This window comes from Carcharhinus amblyrhynchos, chromosome 15 (genome assembly GCF_965287045.1).
Source record: "Carcharhinus amblyrhynchos chromosome 15, sCarAmb.v2.hapA, whole genome shotgun sequence".
Lineage (NCBI taxonomy): Eukaryota > Metazoa > Chordata > Chondrichthyes > Carcharhiniformes > Carcharhinidae > Carcharhinus > Carcharhinus amblyrhynchos.
Genome location: NC_137338.1, coordinates 57,582,551 through 57,596,804, shown reverse-complemented (window position 1 = coordinate 57,596,804; position 14,254 = coordinate 57,582,551). Strand labels below are relative to the sequence as shown.

The following is a 14,254-nucleotide window of genomic DNA, read 5'->3' as shown; positions in this document are numbered from 1 at the left end:
GGTTTAGAACGGAGTTGAGGAGGAACTTCTTCACTCAAAGGGTGGTGAATCTCTGGAATTCTCTGCCTGTTGAAGTGGTGGAGGCTGCCTCGCTAAATATACTTAAGACACGGGTTGATAGGTTCTTAATGCTTTCTGTGGTGCATCTGTAAAAGTTGGTGAGAGTCGTAGCCGACATGCCAAATTTCCTGAGTCTGCTGAGAAAGTAGAGACATTGGTGGGCTTTCTTAACTATAGTGTCGGCATGGAGGGACCAGGATAGGTTGTTGGTGATCTGGACACCTAAAAACTTGAAGCTCTTGATCATTTACTTACAATTTTGTCATATTTCATTGGTGTAAATGCTGTTAACCATCTTTCTGAGATTCAGTAATTAGGCAAATGTCAAAATATTTTGACTGTAGCATCAAATTATAGTGAGGGGGATTGAATATAAAAGCAGGGAGGTCTTGCTGCAACTGTACAGGGCACTGGTGAGGCTGCAACTGGAGTACTGTGTGCAGTTTTGGTCCCCTTATTTACGAAAGGATGTATTGGCCTTGGAGGGTGTGCAGACAAGGTTCACCAGGCTGATACCGGAGATGAGGGGGTTAGCTTATGAAAAGGATTGAATACACTGGGCCTGTACTCGTTAGAGTTTAGAAGGCTGAGGGGGGATCTTATAGAGACTTACAAGATAATGAAGAGGCTAGATAGGGTAGAGGTAGAGAGATTCTTTCCACTTAGAAAGAACTAGAGGGCACAGCCTCAAAATAAGGGGTGGGGTGCAGTTTAGAATGGAGTTGAGGAGGAACTTCTTCACTCAAAGGGTGGTGAAACTCTGGAATTCTCTGCCCATTGAAGTGGTGCAGGCTACCTCATTGAATATATTTAAGTCACGGGTAGATAGATTTCTGATAGACAAGGGAATTAAGGGTTATGGGGAGAAAGCGGGAAAGTGGAACTGATCCACTTCAGATCAGCCATGATCTTACTGAATGGCAGGGCAGGCTTGAAGGGCTAGATGGCCTACTCCTGCTCCTATTTCTTATGTTCTTAAATTCAGGAACAAAAATAAGCCATGATTTTTATTTTGATGCCATACATTTTTTTTTGGTGACCTGGTCACCAGAAAATAATATTCTGGTTTTGTCACATAGGCCAAATATGGCTCTATACAAAACCAGAGAATGTAATACTTTGTGGAAATCCTTTTCTGCTGAACTGCTTAATAACTATTAATGAACTGCAAGTGCAAGAACTCCTGGAGCTTGGTGTGAGGAGCATTTCCTTCCCATGCAACCTTTACCACCATTTCGCCAATTTTAATAAGGTTTGTAACCCAGTCCTTTATGATGCATGCCCAATACTCTTATATGGAAATTTCAAAGTAAGTATAAAATGTCACTGATACACTCATTAGAATTAATTTTCAACAGAACAGCAAAGCAACTACATCTGCTGCCACCTAACCTATCTAATAGCTCTGATTCTAACTGATCCACCATTGCATTAGTAGAACATTTATTCCAAACTTAAGAAAGAATGTACTGGCTCATTTTCATATCTTTATTGTGTGATTGACAGACTGCCCAAGATCTAATGACCTCCCTTTCCATCTTGAACAAAGATCTCATCCCTTTGGAAGAAGGAACAGGAAAAAGGCATATTTAATGAATGGCAGGACACTAGGAAACTCAGAGGAACAGATCTATCTTGGTGCACTTATTCACATATCCCTGAAGGCAGCAGAGCAGATGAACAGGGTATTTGAGAAGGCAGATGGAACACTTGCTTTTCTCAGTTGCGGCATAGGGTATAACAGTAGGGAGGTTACTTTGGAACTGTGCAGGGCATGTTAGGCCACAGCTGGAATATTGTATACAGATCTGGTCACCTCACTATAGGAAGGTTATGATTACATGAGAGGGGTTACAGACGCAAATCATCAAGATATTGCCTGGGATAGAGCATTTGAGCTATAAGGAGACAAGATAGGCTTGGATTGTTTTCTTTAGAGCAGAGAGGGCTTAGTGGGACACAATTGAGGTGTATAAGGTTATGAGGGGTTTGAACAGGGATCAATCACGAAGAGCATAATTTCAGGATGAGGGGCAGGAGATTCAGAGAGGATGTGAGAAAAAAAATCAGAGGGTAGTGAGAATCTGGAATGCACTGCCTGGGAAGGTAGTGGAGGCTGGATACCTTACAAGCTTTAAAAAATATTTGGACGAGCACCTGAAATGTCACAACATTCAAGAATATGAGACAAGTGCTAGAAAATGGGATTAGCATGACTTTAGTGGCCATTATGGTCAGTGCAGACCTGATGGGCCAAAGGGCCTTTCTTTCACTATATGACTCTATTATGGTGCGCATGTCCCAATCAAACTAATACATGACTTGAAGGGGGACCTGCAGGTGATGCTATGATACTGCTCTTGTCCCTCATGGTAGTAAAAGTTGTGAGTCAAGAAGGTGTGCCTCAAACTAAGTCCCAGGAATTGCTGCACAAGGGTGGAATAGTGGCACAGTGATTAGCACTGTTGCTACATAGCGCCGGAGACTTGTGTTCAATTCCAGCCTTGGATGACTATGTGGAGTTTGCACATTCTCCTTGTGTCTGCATGGGTTTCATAGAATAGAAGAATCTTTACAGTGTAGGGGGAGGCATTTGGCCCATTGAGTCTGTACCAACCACAATCCCACCCAGGCCCTATTCCCGTAACCCCATGCATTTAGACTAGCTAGTCTCCCTGACACTAAGGGGCATTTTGCATGGCCAATCCACCAAATCTGCACATCTTTGGACTATGGGAGGAAACCGGAGCATCTGGAGGAAACCCACAAAGACACGAGGAGAACGTGCAAACTTCACCCAGACAGTGACCCAAGCCAGGAATCGAACCTGGGTCCCTGATTCCCCAAGCCGGGGATCGAACCTGGTGTTGTGAGGCCACGATGTGGAAATGCAGGCATTGGACCGGGATAAACACAGTAAGAAGTCTCACAACACCAGGTTAAAGTCCAACAGGTTTATTTGGTAGCATAAGCCACTAGCACTGCTCCTTCATCAGTTAAGTGGGAGTTCTGTTCATAAACAGAGCATATAAAGACTGTGAGGCAGCAGTGTTAACCACTGTGCCACCGTGCTGTTTTCTCCGGAAGCTCTGGTTTTCTAGCACATCCAAATATATACAGGTTAGGTGGATTGGCTATGCTAAATTACCCCTTACTGTCCAAAGATGGGTAGATCAGGGGGATTACAGGGATAATTGTGTGAATTAAGGTGGATGTATAGGTTAAGGGGAAGGGTGTATGATAGCTAAAATGCTCTTTTGGAGAGTCAGTGCAGACTTGAGGGGCCGATCTGCAGGAATTCTACAATTATATTAATGGAATGCATTGATGGTTAATACACAGGCCAGCAGCAAAGAAATGAATCACTTTATCCTAAGTAATATTGAGTTTCTTGGGCATTGCTATGGCTTCATCGTGAGCTGAAATTCTTCCCACATCCACATAATTCTGCAAGCCAATATTTAAAGGGAGGTTGGTTCTGAATAGATAAGTGACTGGACACTCACCAGTGTTATGTGGTATTAGTTAGAACGCTTGCAGTAACACTGCAGGACTCTCCAAGTCATACCTATAATACATAGGTAAGTGGGACCTGTCCTTATTAGGAGTGAAATTATTCCATAGTGAGCAAATGGAAGTGATACTTGTGTCAAGCTCCCAGTAGTTTGGGTTGAGACTCCTGATCGTGGTGATGAGTTCCCTCATGTATTGAAAACTTAAGACAAGCAAAAATAGTGGACTAAAATACATCAATGCAATTTCCCTTTGTGTCATAGCAAATTTCACATTCTGACCACCCTTGGGATAAAAAACTTTTTCCTGAATTCTCTTTTGGGTTTATTAATCACTGTCTTATATTTATGGCTCCTCATTACAGTCTCATCAGAAATTGGAAAAAGCTGCTCTATATCCAATCTATCAAAGCCTTTCATATTATTGAAATTCTCCATTAGGTCTGCCCTCAAATTTAGAAATCCTGCTTCTCCAATCTTTTCCTGAAAAGTGCAAATTCTCAAATCTGCTGCATATTCCACATGCGTTTTGTAGCTAACCTTCGGCCTAACAAAATGTAAAGAAGTAATTCAAGCATTATTATGCCAAGGGCATCCTACAAATCAACAATTCAGTATCCTGTTGTAAAGCAGGATCATGGCACAAAATGAGGGAAGTTGGGTAAGCAGTTAAATGCTGCAGATAGTGGAAATAAAAACAGAAAATGCTGATAGATTAAATGTCCAAGGTGATATTGAGTTTCTTGAGCATTGTTATGCTTCACCGTGAGTTGAAATTCTTCCCACTTGGTACCAGATAATTCTGCAAGCCAATGTCTAAAGGGAGGTAGGCTCTGAATAGATAAGCAGCTGGACCCGCTTGTTGAGGAAGGGCTTCACCCAAAACATTTATGGCCCAGAATTTTCTGAATAACACATTGTTATTAATGTGTAGGAGTCGTGTTAAGAGAAAAATCAGGTGGGCAAAAAGGAATATGGCAATATAATCAGGGGCTCGTTTTAGGGCTGATTACATTGGATATCCTAAATTAAAGAACTGGACATATTAAAATCAAGCGCAGTCAAACCTCAGGCAAGCCAGACTTGATAGAAGTCAAATATACAAAGATACAGGAACAAGTCTGGGCCTGGCCTACCAATCACCCATCAAGGATCACTGCATTCTACTGAGATCCAGTAGGAGATCATCCCACCCCACTGAAACGCACTGGTCTACCGTTAGAAGCCCAGATCGGGCCAGACTTTCTGTACCTAAAGTTACCTTATCTGGCAACAAGTTGCATGAAAGCAACACCATGGACATGGACACCTGGGTGTGAGCACCAGTGTCGTGTCAGGCAGACATCAAGAAACCCACTGGGTATTGGGACTCTCTCACGGGATCTCAATGGCCAGAAACCAGAAAAGTTTCTGGAAAGGCAGGGGGAATAAAGATACACATCTCAGACACACCAGCAACAAAGACTTGACAAGGAAGGCGACCTTGACCATCCCCTGATGTTACCACACTCCCTCCTCTTGATCCAGTGAGTGTCAGCACACTGGATCACACAGTCCTTATCAAACCATCTCAACAAGCAAGTACCCCGAATCCAGGGCTGACGGTATCATCCCTAACCCACAATAGTAACAACAAATTTAAATGAAGTAAAATAATAGAAGAAGCAGCAATCAGTGTGGCCACACTACCGCAGAACGCCCCAAGTAGTTGAACCTTAGTGCAGCACCTGTTCTTCGTGGAGAAATTTTTTCAGAAACACATATTTGACCACATGGCGATCAAGCAGTGGTCAGTGCGTAAATGTCTTCGAGGCCTTGAGAGAAAAGGAGATGGTTGATCCTATTGGATGGTCCCCTGAGCAGGCTGTCAGTGTCATCTGGCAGAATGCCTCATCATCAGAACTTAACAAACAATCACCAAGAACTGGCTTGGCTGGTGGTGAGACGTTTGAGGTCTCAACATCACTGCACTCTGTCCTCAAAGCGACTGCAGTGTTGATGAGACAGTCGCACACCTCCTTGTGGAATGTGCCTTTGCAAAGAAGATCTGGAGTGAGATACAAAGGTATTTGTCGAGGTTTATCCTGAGCAGCTCAGTGATGCAGGACACTGTGCTCTGCGAGCTGTTTCCAGGGATGCACACCGAGACAAATATCAACAGCTGTTGGAGGGTAATCAACTCAATGAAAGACGGACTTTGGTTCTCCCAAAACTTGCTGTTCTACCAGTGCAAAGATTTGTCCTCAACCGAGTGTTGCAGACTGGCACATTCCAAGGCCCAGGACTACATGCTGAGAGACGTCCCAAGCTTGGAACAGCCGCCACAAAGGCACAATGAGGAAAGGCCACCATTTAAAGCCTTTCAACTGTGACAGAGCAAGGGGCCAGTAACTGTAAAAAATCCTCAAACAGTGTAACTGTGTGCAACTCTGTAAAAACAACAGGATACAGTGAAATGTGATGAATGCATATAGTTTTTGTTGAAGAACTGAACTGTAATGAAAGTAACATCCTGGGACTGAGCATCATTAAGTATTGTAAATATGATTTTTTTTTGCACTGTTAGTAATTATTGGAAATGTTGTTTTGCAATTTATTTCAGAGTATTTATGAATAAAGTATATTCTTGAAATAAAAAAAACTGACCCAAGAAGGAAGGAAGGAAGAAGCTTTCATCGAGACTCACCTTTGTAACAATGGACCAGAGGGACTCAGAGAATCAGGCCTGCAGTTTAACCAAACCATCTTTGCTGGTAGTATACTTGAATCTCTTGTTCTTTGTGGGTAATTTAAGGGTTAATGGTATTATTATTAATAAACTTATTGAACCTTTACTTGTGTTTATCCTTTGTCCATCTTGCAAATAAAGGCACCAGGGTAAAACCTTTGAATAAGCAGACTGGTTGAGAGTATCTAAGAATAACCGGTACAACAGGAGATGTGAGATCGTTTTGGCAGATAAGGCAAAAGAGAATCCAAAGAGCTTCTACAAATGCATAAAGGCCAGAAGAATAGCTAGAGAGAGAGTAGGACCTCTTAAGGATCAATAAGGTCATCATTTTGCAGATCCACAAGAGATGATTGAGATCCTAAATGAATATTTTTCATCAATATTTACTGTTGAGAAAAGCATGGATATTAGGAAACTTGGGGAAATAAATAGAGATGTTTTGAGGAGTGTAGATATTACAGAGAAAGAGGCGCTGGAAGTCTTAAAGCGCATCAAGGTAGATAAATCTCCGGGACCTGAAGTGTACGTCAGGACACTGAGGGGTAGGGAGGAAATTGCAGGTCCCCTATCAGAGATATTTGGATCATCGCTAGTCACAGGTGAGGTGCCTGAAGATTGGTGGCAAACGTTGCATCTTTGTTTAAAAAGGGCTGCAGAGAAAAGCCCGGAACCTATAGGCAATGAGCCTCATGTGAGTGGTAGGTATGTTGTTGGAAGGCATTTTGAGAGACAGGAACTACAGGCATTTAGAGATGCAAGGACTGATTAGGGACAATCAGCATGGTTTTCTGAGAGGAAAATCATGTCTCAAAAATTCGATTGAGTTTTCTGAAGGGGTAACCAAGCAGGTAGATGAAGGTAGTGCAGTTGACATTGTCTACATCGACTTTAGCAAGGCCTTTAACAAAGTACCGCGTGGTAGGTTGTTGCACAAGATTAAATCTCACAGGATCCAGGGTGAGGTAGCCAAATGGATATGAAAGCGGCTTGATAACAGAAGCCAAAGGGTGGTTGTAGAGGACTGTTTTTCAAAATGGAGGCCTGTGACTCGCAGTGTGCCTCAGGAGGGTCCACTGTTATTTGTCATTTATATTAATGATTTGGATGAGAATATAGGAGGCATGGTTACTAAGTTGCAGATGACATTAAGATCAGTGGCATAGTGGGCAGTGAATTGGATTGCAATGGGATCTTGATCAATTAGGCCAGTGGGATGACGAATGACAGTTGGAGTTTAATTTAGATAAATGCGAGGTGATGCATTTTGATCGACTGAATCAGGGCAGGACTTGTTCAGTTAATGGTAGGGCACTGGGGAGAATTACAGAGCAATGAGATCGAGGGGTACAGGTTTATTGCTCTTTGAAAGTGGAGTCACAGGTGGACAGAGTGGTAAAGAAGGCATTCAGCATGCTTGGTTTCATTGGTCAGATCATTGAATACAGGAGTTGCATTCTTGTTGAAATTTTACCAGGCATTGGTAGGGCCACACTTGGAATACTGTGTACAGTTCTGGTCATCCTATTATCGAAAGGATATTATTAAACTAGAAAGAGTGCAGAAAAGATTTACTAGGTTGCTACCTGGACTTGATGATTTGCATGAGAAGGAGAGGCTGAATAGACTGGGACTTTTCTCTCGGGGGCATCGAAGTTTGAGGGGTGATTTTAGAGGTCTATGAAATAATGAGGGGCATAGATCAGCTAGATAATCAGTATCTTTTCCCAAAGGTAGGGGAGTTTAAAACTAGAGGACATAGGTTTAAGGTGAGAGAGGAGAGATACAGAAGTGTCTAGAGATTCAATTATTTCACACAGAAATGTCTGGAACAAGTTGCCAGAGGTAGTAGTAGAGGCTGGTACAATTTTGTCTTTTTAAAAGCATTTAGACAGTTACATGGGTACAATGGGTACAGAGGAATATGGGCCAAATGCCTCACAAAAGGTTGCTGCAAAAGGTTAGGGTGCACGGAGTTGGGGGTAAGGTGATAGCGTGGATAGAGGATTGGTTGTCTAATAGGAAGCACAGAGTTGGAATCAATGGGTGCTATTCTGGTTGGCAGTTGGTGACTAGTGGAGTGCCGCAGGGATCGGTGCTGGGGCCTCAACTGTTTACCATTTACATAGATGATCTGGAGGAGGGGGCTGAGTGTAGGGTGACGAAATTTGCTGATGACACGAAGATGAGTGAAAAAGCAAACTGCTTGGAGGGTGTGGAAAGTCTGCAGAGAGATCTGGATAGGCTGAGCGAGTGGGCGAGGGCCTGGCAGATGGAGTATAATGTTAGCAAATGTGAGGTTATCCACTTTGGTAGAAATAATAGTAGGAGGGATTATTATTTAAACGGCGAAAAGCTGCAGCATGCCACGGTGCAGAGGGACCTGGGGGTCCTTGTGCATGAGTCGCAAAAACCCAGTCTGCAGGTGCAGCAGGTGATCAAGAAGGTGAATGGAATGTTGGCCTTTATAGCGAGGGGGATAGACTATAAAAGTAGGGAGGTCTTGCTGCAACTGTACAGGGTACTGGTGAGGCCGCAGCTGGAGTACTGTGTGCAGTTTTGGTCGCTGCACTTGCAGAAGGATATATTGACCTTGGACGGAGTGCAGAGAAGGTTCACTAGGCTGATTCCGGAGATGAGGGGGTTAGCCTAAGAAGAGAGACTGAATACACTGGGACCGTACTCGTTGGCGTTTAGAAGGCTGAGGGGGGATCTTATAGAGACACATAAGATAATGAAGGGTAGAGAGATTCTTCCTGCTTAGAAAGGATAGCAGGACTAGAGGGCACAGCCTCAAAATAAGGGCGGGGAGCAGTTTAGATCGGAGTTGAGGAGGAACTTCTTCACTCAGGGTGGTGAATCTCTGGAATTCTCTGCCCGTTGAAGTGGTAGAGGCTACCTCGCTGAATATATTTAAGTCACAGGTAGATAGGTTTCTGATAGACAGGGGAATTAAGGGTTATGGGGAGAAAGCAGGAAAGTGGAACTGATCCACTTCAGATCAGCCATGATCTTATTGAATGGTGGGGCAGGCTCAAGGGGCTGGATGGCCTACTCCTGCTCCTATTTCTTATGTTCTTAAATATAGGTAATTGGGACTAGCTTACGAGTTTTTCTAAAAAAAAGGGTGGCATCAACAAATTGGGCCAAAGGGCTTATTTCCATGCTGTAAACCTCTATGACTCTATTTAAGTCAGTCAGTAACTTGTGGCAAGGAAGTGATATCCTGTGAATTGTGACTCACAAGTGAACTTTGTGAAAACAGTATCTCACCTTCAATGCTCCTGTGAGTTACATGATACTGGGCATTTAAACATTACTTGTCCATTAAACCCACCAAAGAAAATTCAGTAATTAATCTCACAAAGTACCTTTCCAATGAATATTATACATCAATCAATCACTATTGCCCAGAAAGTGAACAATTAAAAGCATGAAATCTTATTCCTTCAGTTCAGGTTGTGGATTGTTTCAAGACATTGCAAAATTGTAATTTATTTTTTAAGAAGTTTTATCTTTTGCCCTTTTCTAAAAAATCTCTTACTCAAACCTTCATTTCCCTCTATTTCAGTACCTGATTTGATATTAAATTCACCAATCTATCCAACATTCACTTTTTCCCGTTTGTCTCTCAATCCTTCAATTATATCAGTTAACAATACACTCGCTGACTGCCCCATTCATCTAGATCAAAAATGCCCTATTTCCATTACTGTACCATTTTAACCTCTCTTTTCCAGCAACCTTATGGGCAAAATTTTATAAATTGCATCCTTCAGGCCAAACTTTAGAACATCCTGCTTCAGCAAATTTTAGCTGATCCAAAACTTGCCATTTCCCTCTACAAATGCTAAGTGACTTGCAATTTATTCCCAGCAATTTCCAATTTTTGCTCCTGGAGGCAGTGGCAGAAGGAGACAGTCTCAGTTTCAAAGAAAACCAGCCCAGAAATCAAATGTACAAAATTCTTGAACAGATGTTTTAGTATGCATATTACACATCGTAACACAAGATGAAATAGAACAGCAACCACGATCTTGGTTTCTTGGGAATGGTGATTGCAGACAGTACACCCAGGCAAAGACAACTTGCTTGGAACATCCACAAGATCTCACTGTCACTCCCCTGTCACCAAGATTTCACAGTAACTTCACTGCAGTGTGATTAGTCTGGTGAATAATAAATAAACTTAAAAAACTTTAAAGATGTCAACATTTCACAAGACATCACCTACTCCACTCAGGTTCTTGCCCCCAATCCCAAAACTCGAATCTGATCCCACCCTCAATCTCTCTCCCCCTCACCCCCCAACATCTCAGGATCTCATCTCAATCCCCCCTCTCATTCTGGGATCTCAACATCAAACACCAATTCCTCCTCCCTTTATGACAAGATCATGCTCCCAATTTACAATCCTCCACCCAGGGATCTCAACCTAATGCCTCCACCCAGGATGTCGCTAGCAATCAACATCCACCCCCCACCCCAGGATCTCACTCCCAATCTGCTCCACCCCAGGATCTCACTCCAATCCACTCCACCCCAGGATTTCACCCCCAATCCACAGCTACCCTACCCAAGGATGGCAGTCCCAATCCGCTCCACCCTGGGATCTCGTCCCCAATCCCCCATTACATCCTCAATCCCTCCCTGCCCCACCCTGGGATTTCACCTCCAAACCCCCTTCAAGGATCTCATGCTCACCCTTGGTGATCTTGCTCCCAATCCCCCTACCACTCCACATAGCTCGCCCTTAATTCCCCACTGCGGAAATTGCTCCCAATTCCCCCCTCTGGAATATCAACCCAATCCTCCCTCAGGGGTCTCTCTCAATTCTGCCCCGCAGGATCTCCTCCCCAATTTTCCCCTCCAGGATCTCACCCCCAATTCTCCCCTCCAGGATCTCACCCCCAATTCTCCCCTCCAGGATCTCACCCCCAATTCTCCTCCCCAGGATCTCACCCCCAATTCTCCCCCTCCTCCCCCCACTGGATCTCACTCCTAATTCTCTGCCCCCACCAGGATCTCACCTCCAATTCTCACCCCCATCCTGTGGATCTCACTCCCAATTCTTCCCCCCACTCCTCCATCTCCTGGGGATCTCACCTCCAATTCTCTCCCCTTTCCAGGGATCTCACCCTCAATTTTCCCCTACCCCCTCTCCTGGGGATCTCACCCCCAATTCTCCCCCCTTCCCAGGGATCTCACCCCCAGTACTTCACCCCCCCCCCAAGAAGTCACCCCCAATTCTCCTCCCTCCCTCCCAGGGATCTCATCCCCAATTCTACCCCTCCCTCAAGGATCTCACCTCCTCCCTCCCCCCCGGTATTTCACCCCCAATTCTCCTTCCCCCCCCCTCCCGTGGATCTCACCCCCAATTCTCCTCCCCCCCGCCTTCCCGGGAATCTCACCCCCAATTCTCCTCCACCCCCCCTCCTGGGGAATCTCACCCCCAATTCTTCCCCCTTTTCTGGGGATCTCACTCCCAATTTTCTCTCCTGGGGATCTCATCCTCGATTCCCCCTCCCCGGAATGTCATCCCCAATTCTCCCCCCACCCCAGATTTCCCCCTCCCTCCCAGAGATCTCACCCCAATGCCCCCCAACTGTCCCCCCACCCCGGATCTCCCCCTCCCTCCCGGAGACCTCAGCCCAATGCCCCCCGTTCCTCCCCCCCTCCCCATGCACCCCGACATTCTTCCCCAGCCTGGCAGGGGGAGGGGGGGGGGCTGATTTTTCGGCGAGATCGGAAGAAGCGCGCGGGCGCTGAGCCCATGACAAAGGAAGAGGGAGCCGGTACCTTGGCATCGTATAAAACCTTGGCCTTTGTTGGGTCTGGCTCGAAGCAGAGGACTCGTTCTCCTTTCCGAAATTTAAATTTCATTCCCCGAGTGTTCATTTGGTCATGATGGAGCAGGAGGAGGGGAAGGGGGAGGGGGGGGGGCGTGTGGGAGAGGCCGGAACCGTTAACCCTTTCACTGCCGCTGGCTCGGTCGCACTCAACGTTTCGACTCCACAGCGGACACCGGCACCTGCCGGGACAGCTATTTAAACACAAGGACCCCCGACATGTTAGGCACCGGCCTGGACAGCTAAGTTAGGGGTCCTTTGCGTGACCGTTGGTGTCGGATTCAAGTTGTCAGCGTCTCTTATCGATGTGTGTTAATGTGCCCAAAGGGCCGAGTCTGAGTGAGCTGGAACAGCTGTCCTGTGTCGGAGAAACAATGTTCATTGTCTTCAGATAGATAATGTAGTGACGGGTTTCGTAGAGAAAGGATCGTGCAACTCCCTTTTGGGAGTTGTAGCTGTCTGGCATCTGCAGCTCGAACCACCATCCCCCCCGGATTACAAGTCTCAGAACCCCCTGCCCAGAGGCCACTTGGCGGTGAACAGTGTGTGTGGAGTGCAGAGCAATTGTCTTTGTTACTAAAGCTGTTCATTGGCAGAAAAGAACAGACTATTCAGTTTTTCCCTTCTTGCATGCCACCTAGCCAGCTCCCTCTTTCTTGACTAAAAAGTCTCAGAACACCAGTTCAAAGTCTGACAGGTTTATTTGTTAGTAAACGCCACTAGCTTTTGTGGTTTGCCCCTTTGTCAGGTGTCCCCTTGGAGCCAGCAGTTTGCAATGTCGATGGTAGTTATGATGTGGAGATACTGTGTTGGATTGGGGTAAACGCAGTAAAAAAATCTCACAATACCAGGTTTAAAGTCCAACAGGTTTATTTGGTAGTAAATGCCACTAGCTTTTGGGGTTTGCCCCTTTGTCAGGTGTCTTCTTGGAGTTGGCAGTTTGTGGTGTTGATGGTAGTCATGATGTAGAGATGCTGGCATTGGACTGGGGTAAACATAGTTAGAAATCTCATGATACCAGGTTCATATCCAACTGGTTTGTTTGACAGTAAATGCCATTAGCTTTTGTGGCTTGCCCCTTTATCAGGTGTCCACTTGGAGCTGGCAGTTTGTGGCATCTCCACATCATGGTTACTATTGACACCACATACTGCTGGCTCCAAGTGGACACCTCATGAAGGGGCAAACACTGAAAGCTAATGGTGTTTATTGCCAAATAAACCTGTTGGACTTTAACCTGGTGTTGTGAGACTTTACTGTGTTTACCCCAGTCCAATGCTGGCATTTCCACATCATGGCATAACTTGAGGGTCATTGACTATGCCAATGATGGCCATTCAAAAGTCAGATGGTAGTAGCTGTTCTTGAGTCAGTTCATGTGTATTTTTAGATTTCATATTAGGAAATTGAAGCATGCAGTCAGACTAGACATGAGGAGGAAGAACGAAGTCATTATTGCAGATTTTAATTGTGCTGTTTACCAGGACAGATAAGGAAGAAGTTCATGGAATGTTTACTTGCAACTTTTTTAGAAGTTTTATTTTTATCACAAGTAGATCTACATTAACCCTGCAATGAAATTACTGTGAAAGTCCCACTAGTCACCATAGACTGGTTTCTGTTTGGGTATAGTCAGGGAGAATTCAGCATAGCCAATGTACCAGCATGCCTGTTAGACTGTGGGAGGAAACTAGATCATCTGGAGGAAACCCACACAGACATGGTGAGAATGTGCAGACCTCACACAAGCTGGGAATTGAACCTGGGTCCCTGGTGCTGTGAGCCAGCAGTGATAACCACTTTGCTATTGTTCTGCATTACATTTTATTGCATAGATGATCACAAGGGGCACACTGATTAGCACTGCTGCCTCATAGCGGTGGAGACCTAGGCTTGACTCTGGCCCTGGGTAACTGGGTGCGTGTCCTTCCCACGCCTGTGTGGGTTTCCTCCAGGTGTTCCACTTTCCTTCCACGCTGCAAAGATATGCTGGTTAGGCAGATTGGCAATGCTAAATTACTTCCTAATGTCCAAAGATGTGTCGGTTAGATAGATTAGCCATGGTAAATCAAATAGATATCATGATATCCTATCAAGTAATTTTG

At 44.9% G+C, this 14,254-nt stretch overlaps 1 protein-coding gene across 3 annotated transcripts in view; it reads right to left on the bottom strand.

Moving 5' to 3' along the window:
* The window catches only part of LOC145353338 (MSL complex subunit 3-like), a 76,524-nt gene extending 64,269 nt beyond the window's left edge, over positions 1–12,255 (bottom strand). For 2 of the 3 annotated variants that reach the window (XR_013888686.1, XM_080203993.1), the window contains exon 1: positions 12,100–12,255. Coding sequence is in view for 2 of the 3 variants with exons in the window: in XM_080203993.1 (XP_080060119.1) it covers positions 12,100–12,198 (99 nt within the window). In the remaining variant the exon portion in view is untranslated. The remainder of the gene's footprint in view (positions 1–12,099) is intronic. The other variant, XM_080203994.1, reaches the window with a different exon arrangement.
* Between the last annotated feature and the right edge of the window lie 1,999 nt (positions 12,256–14,254).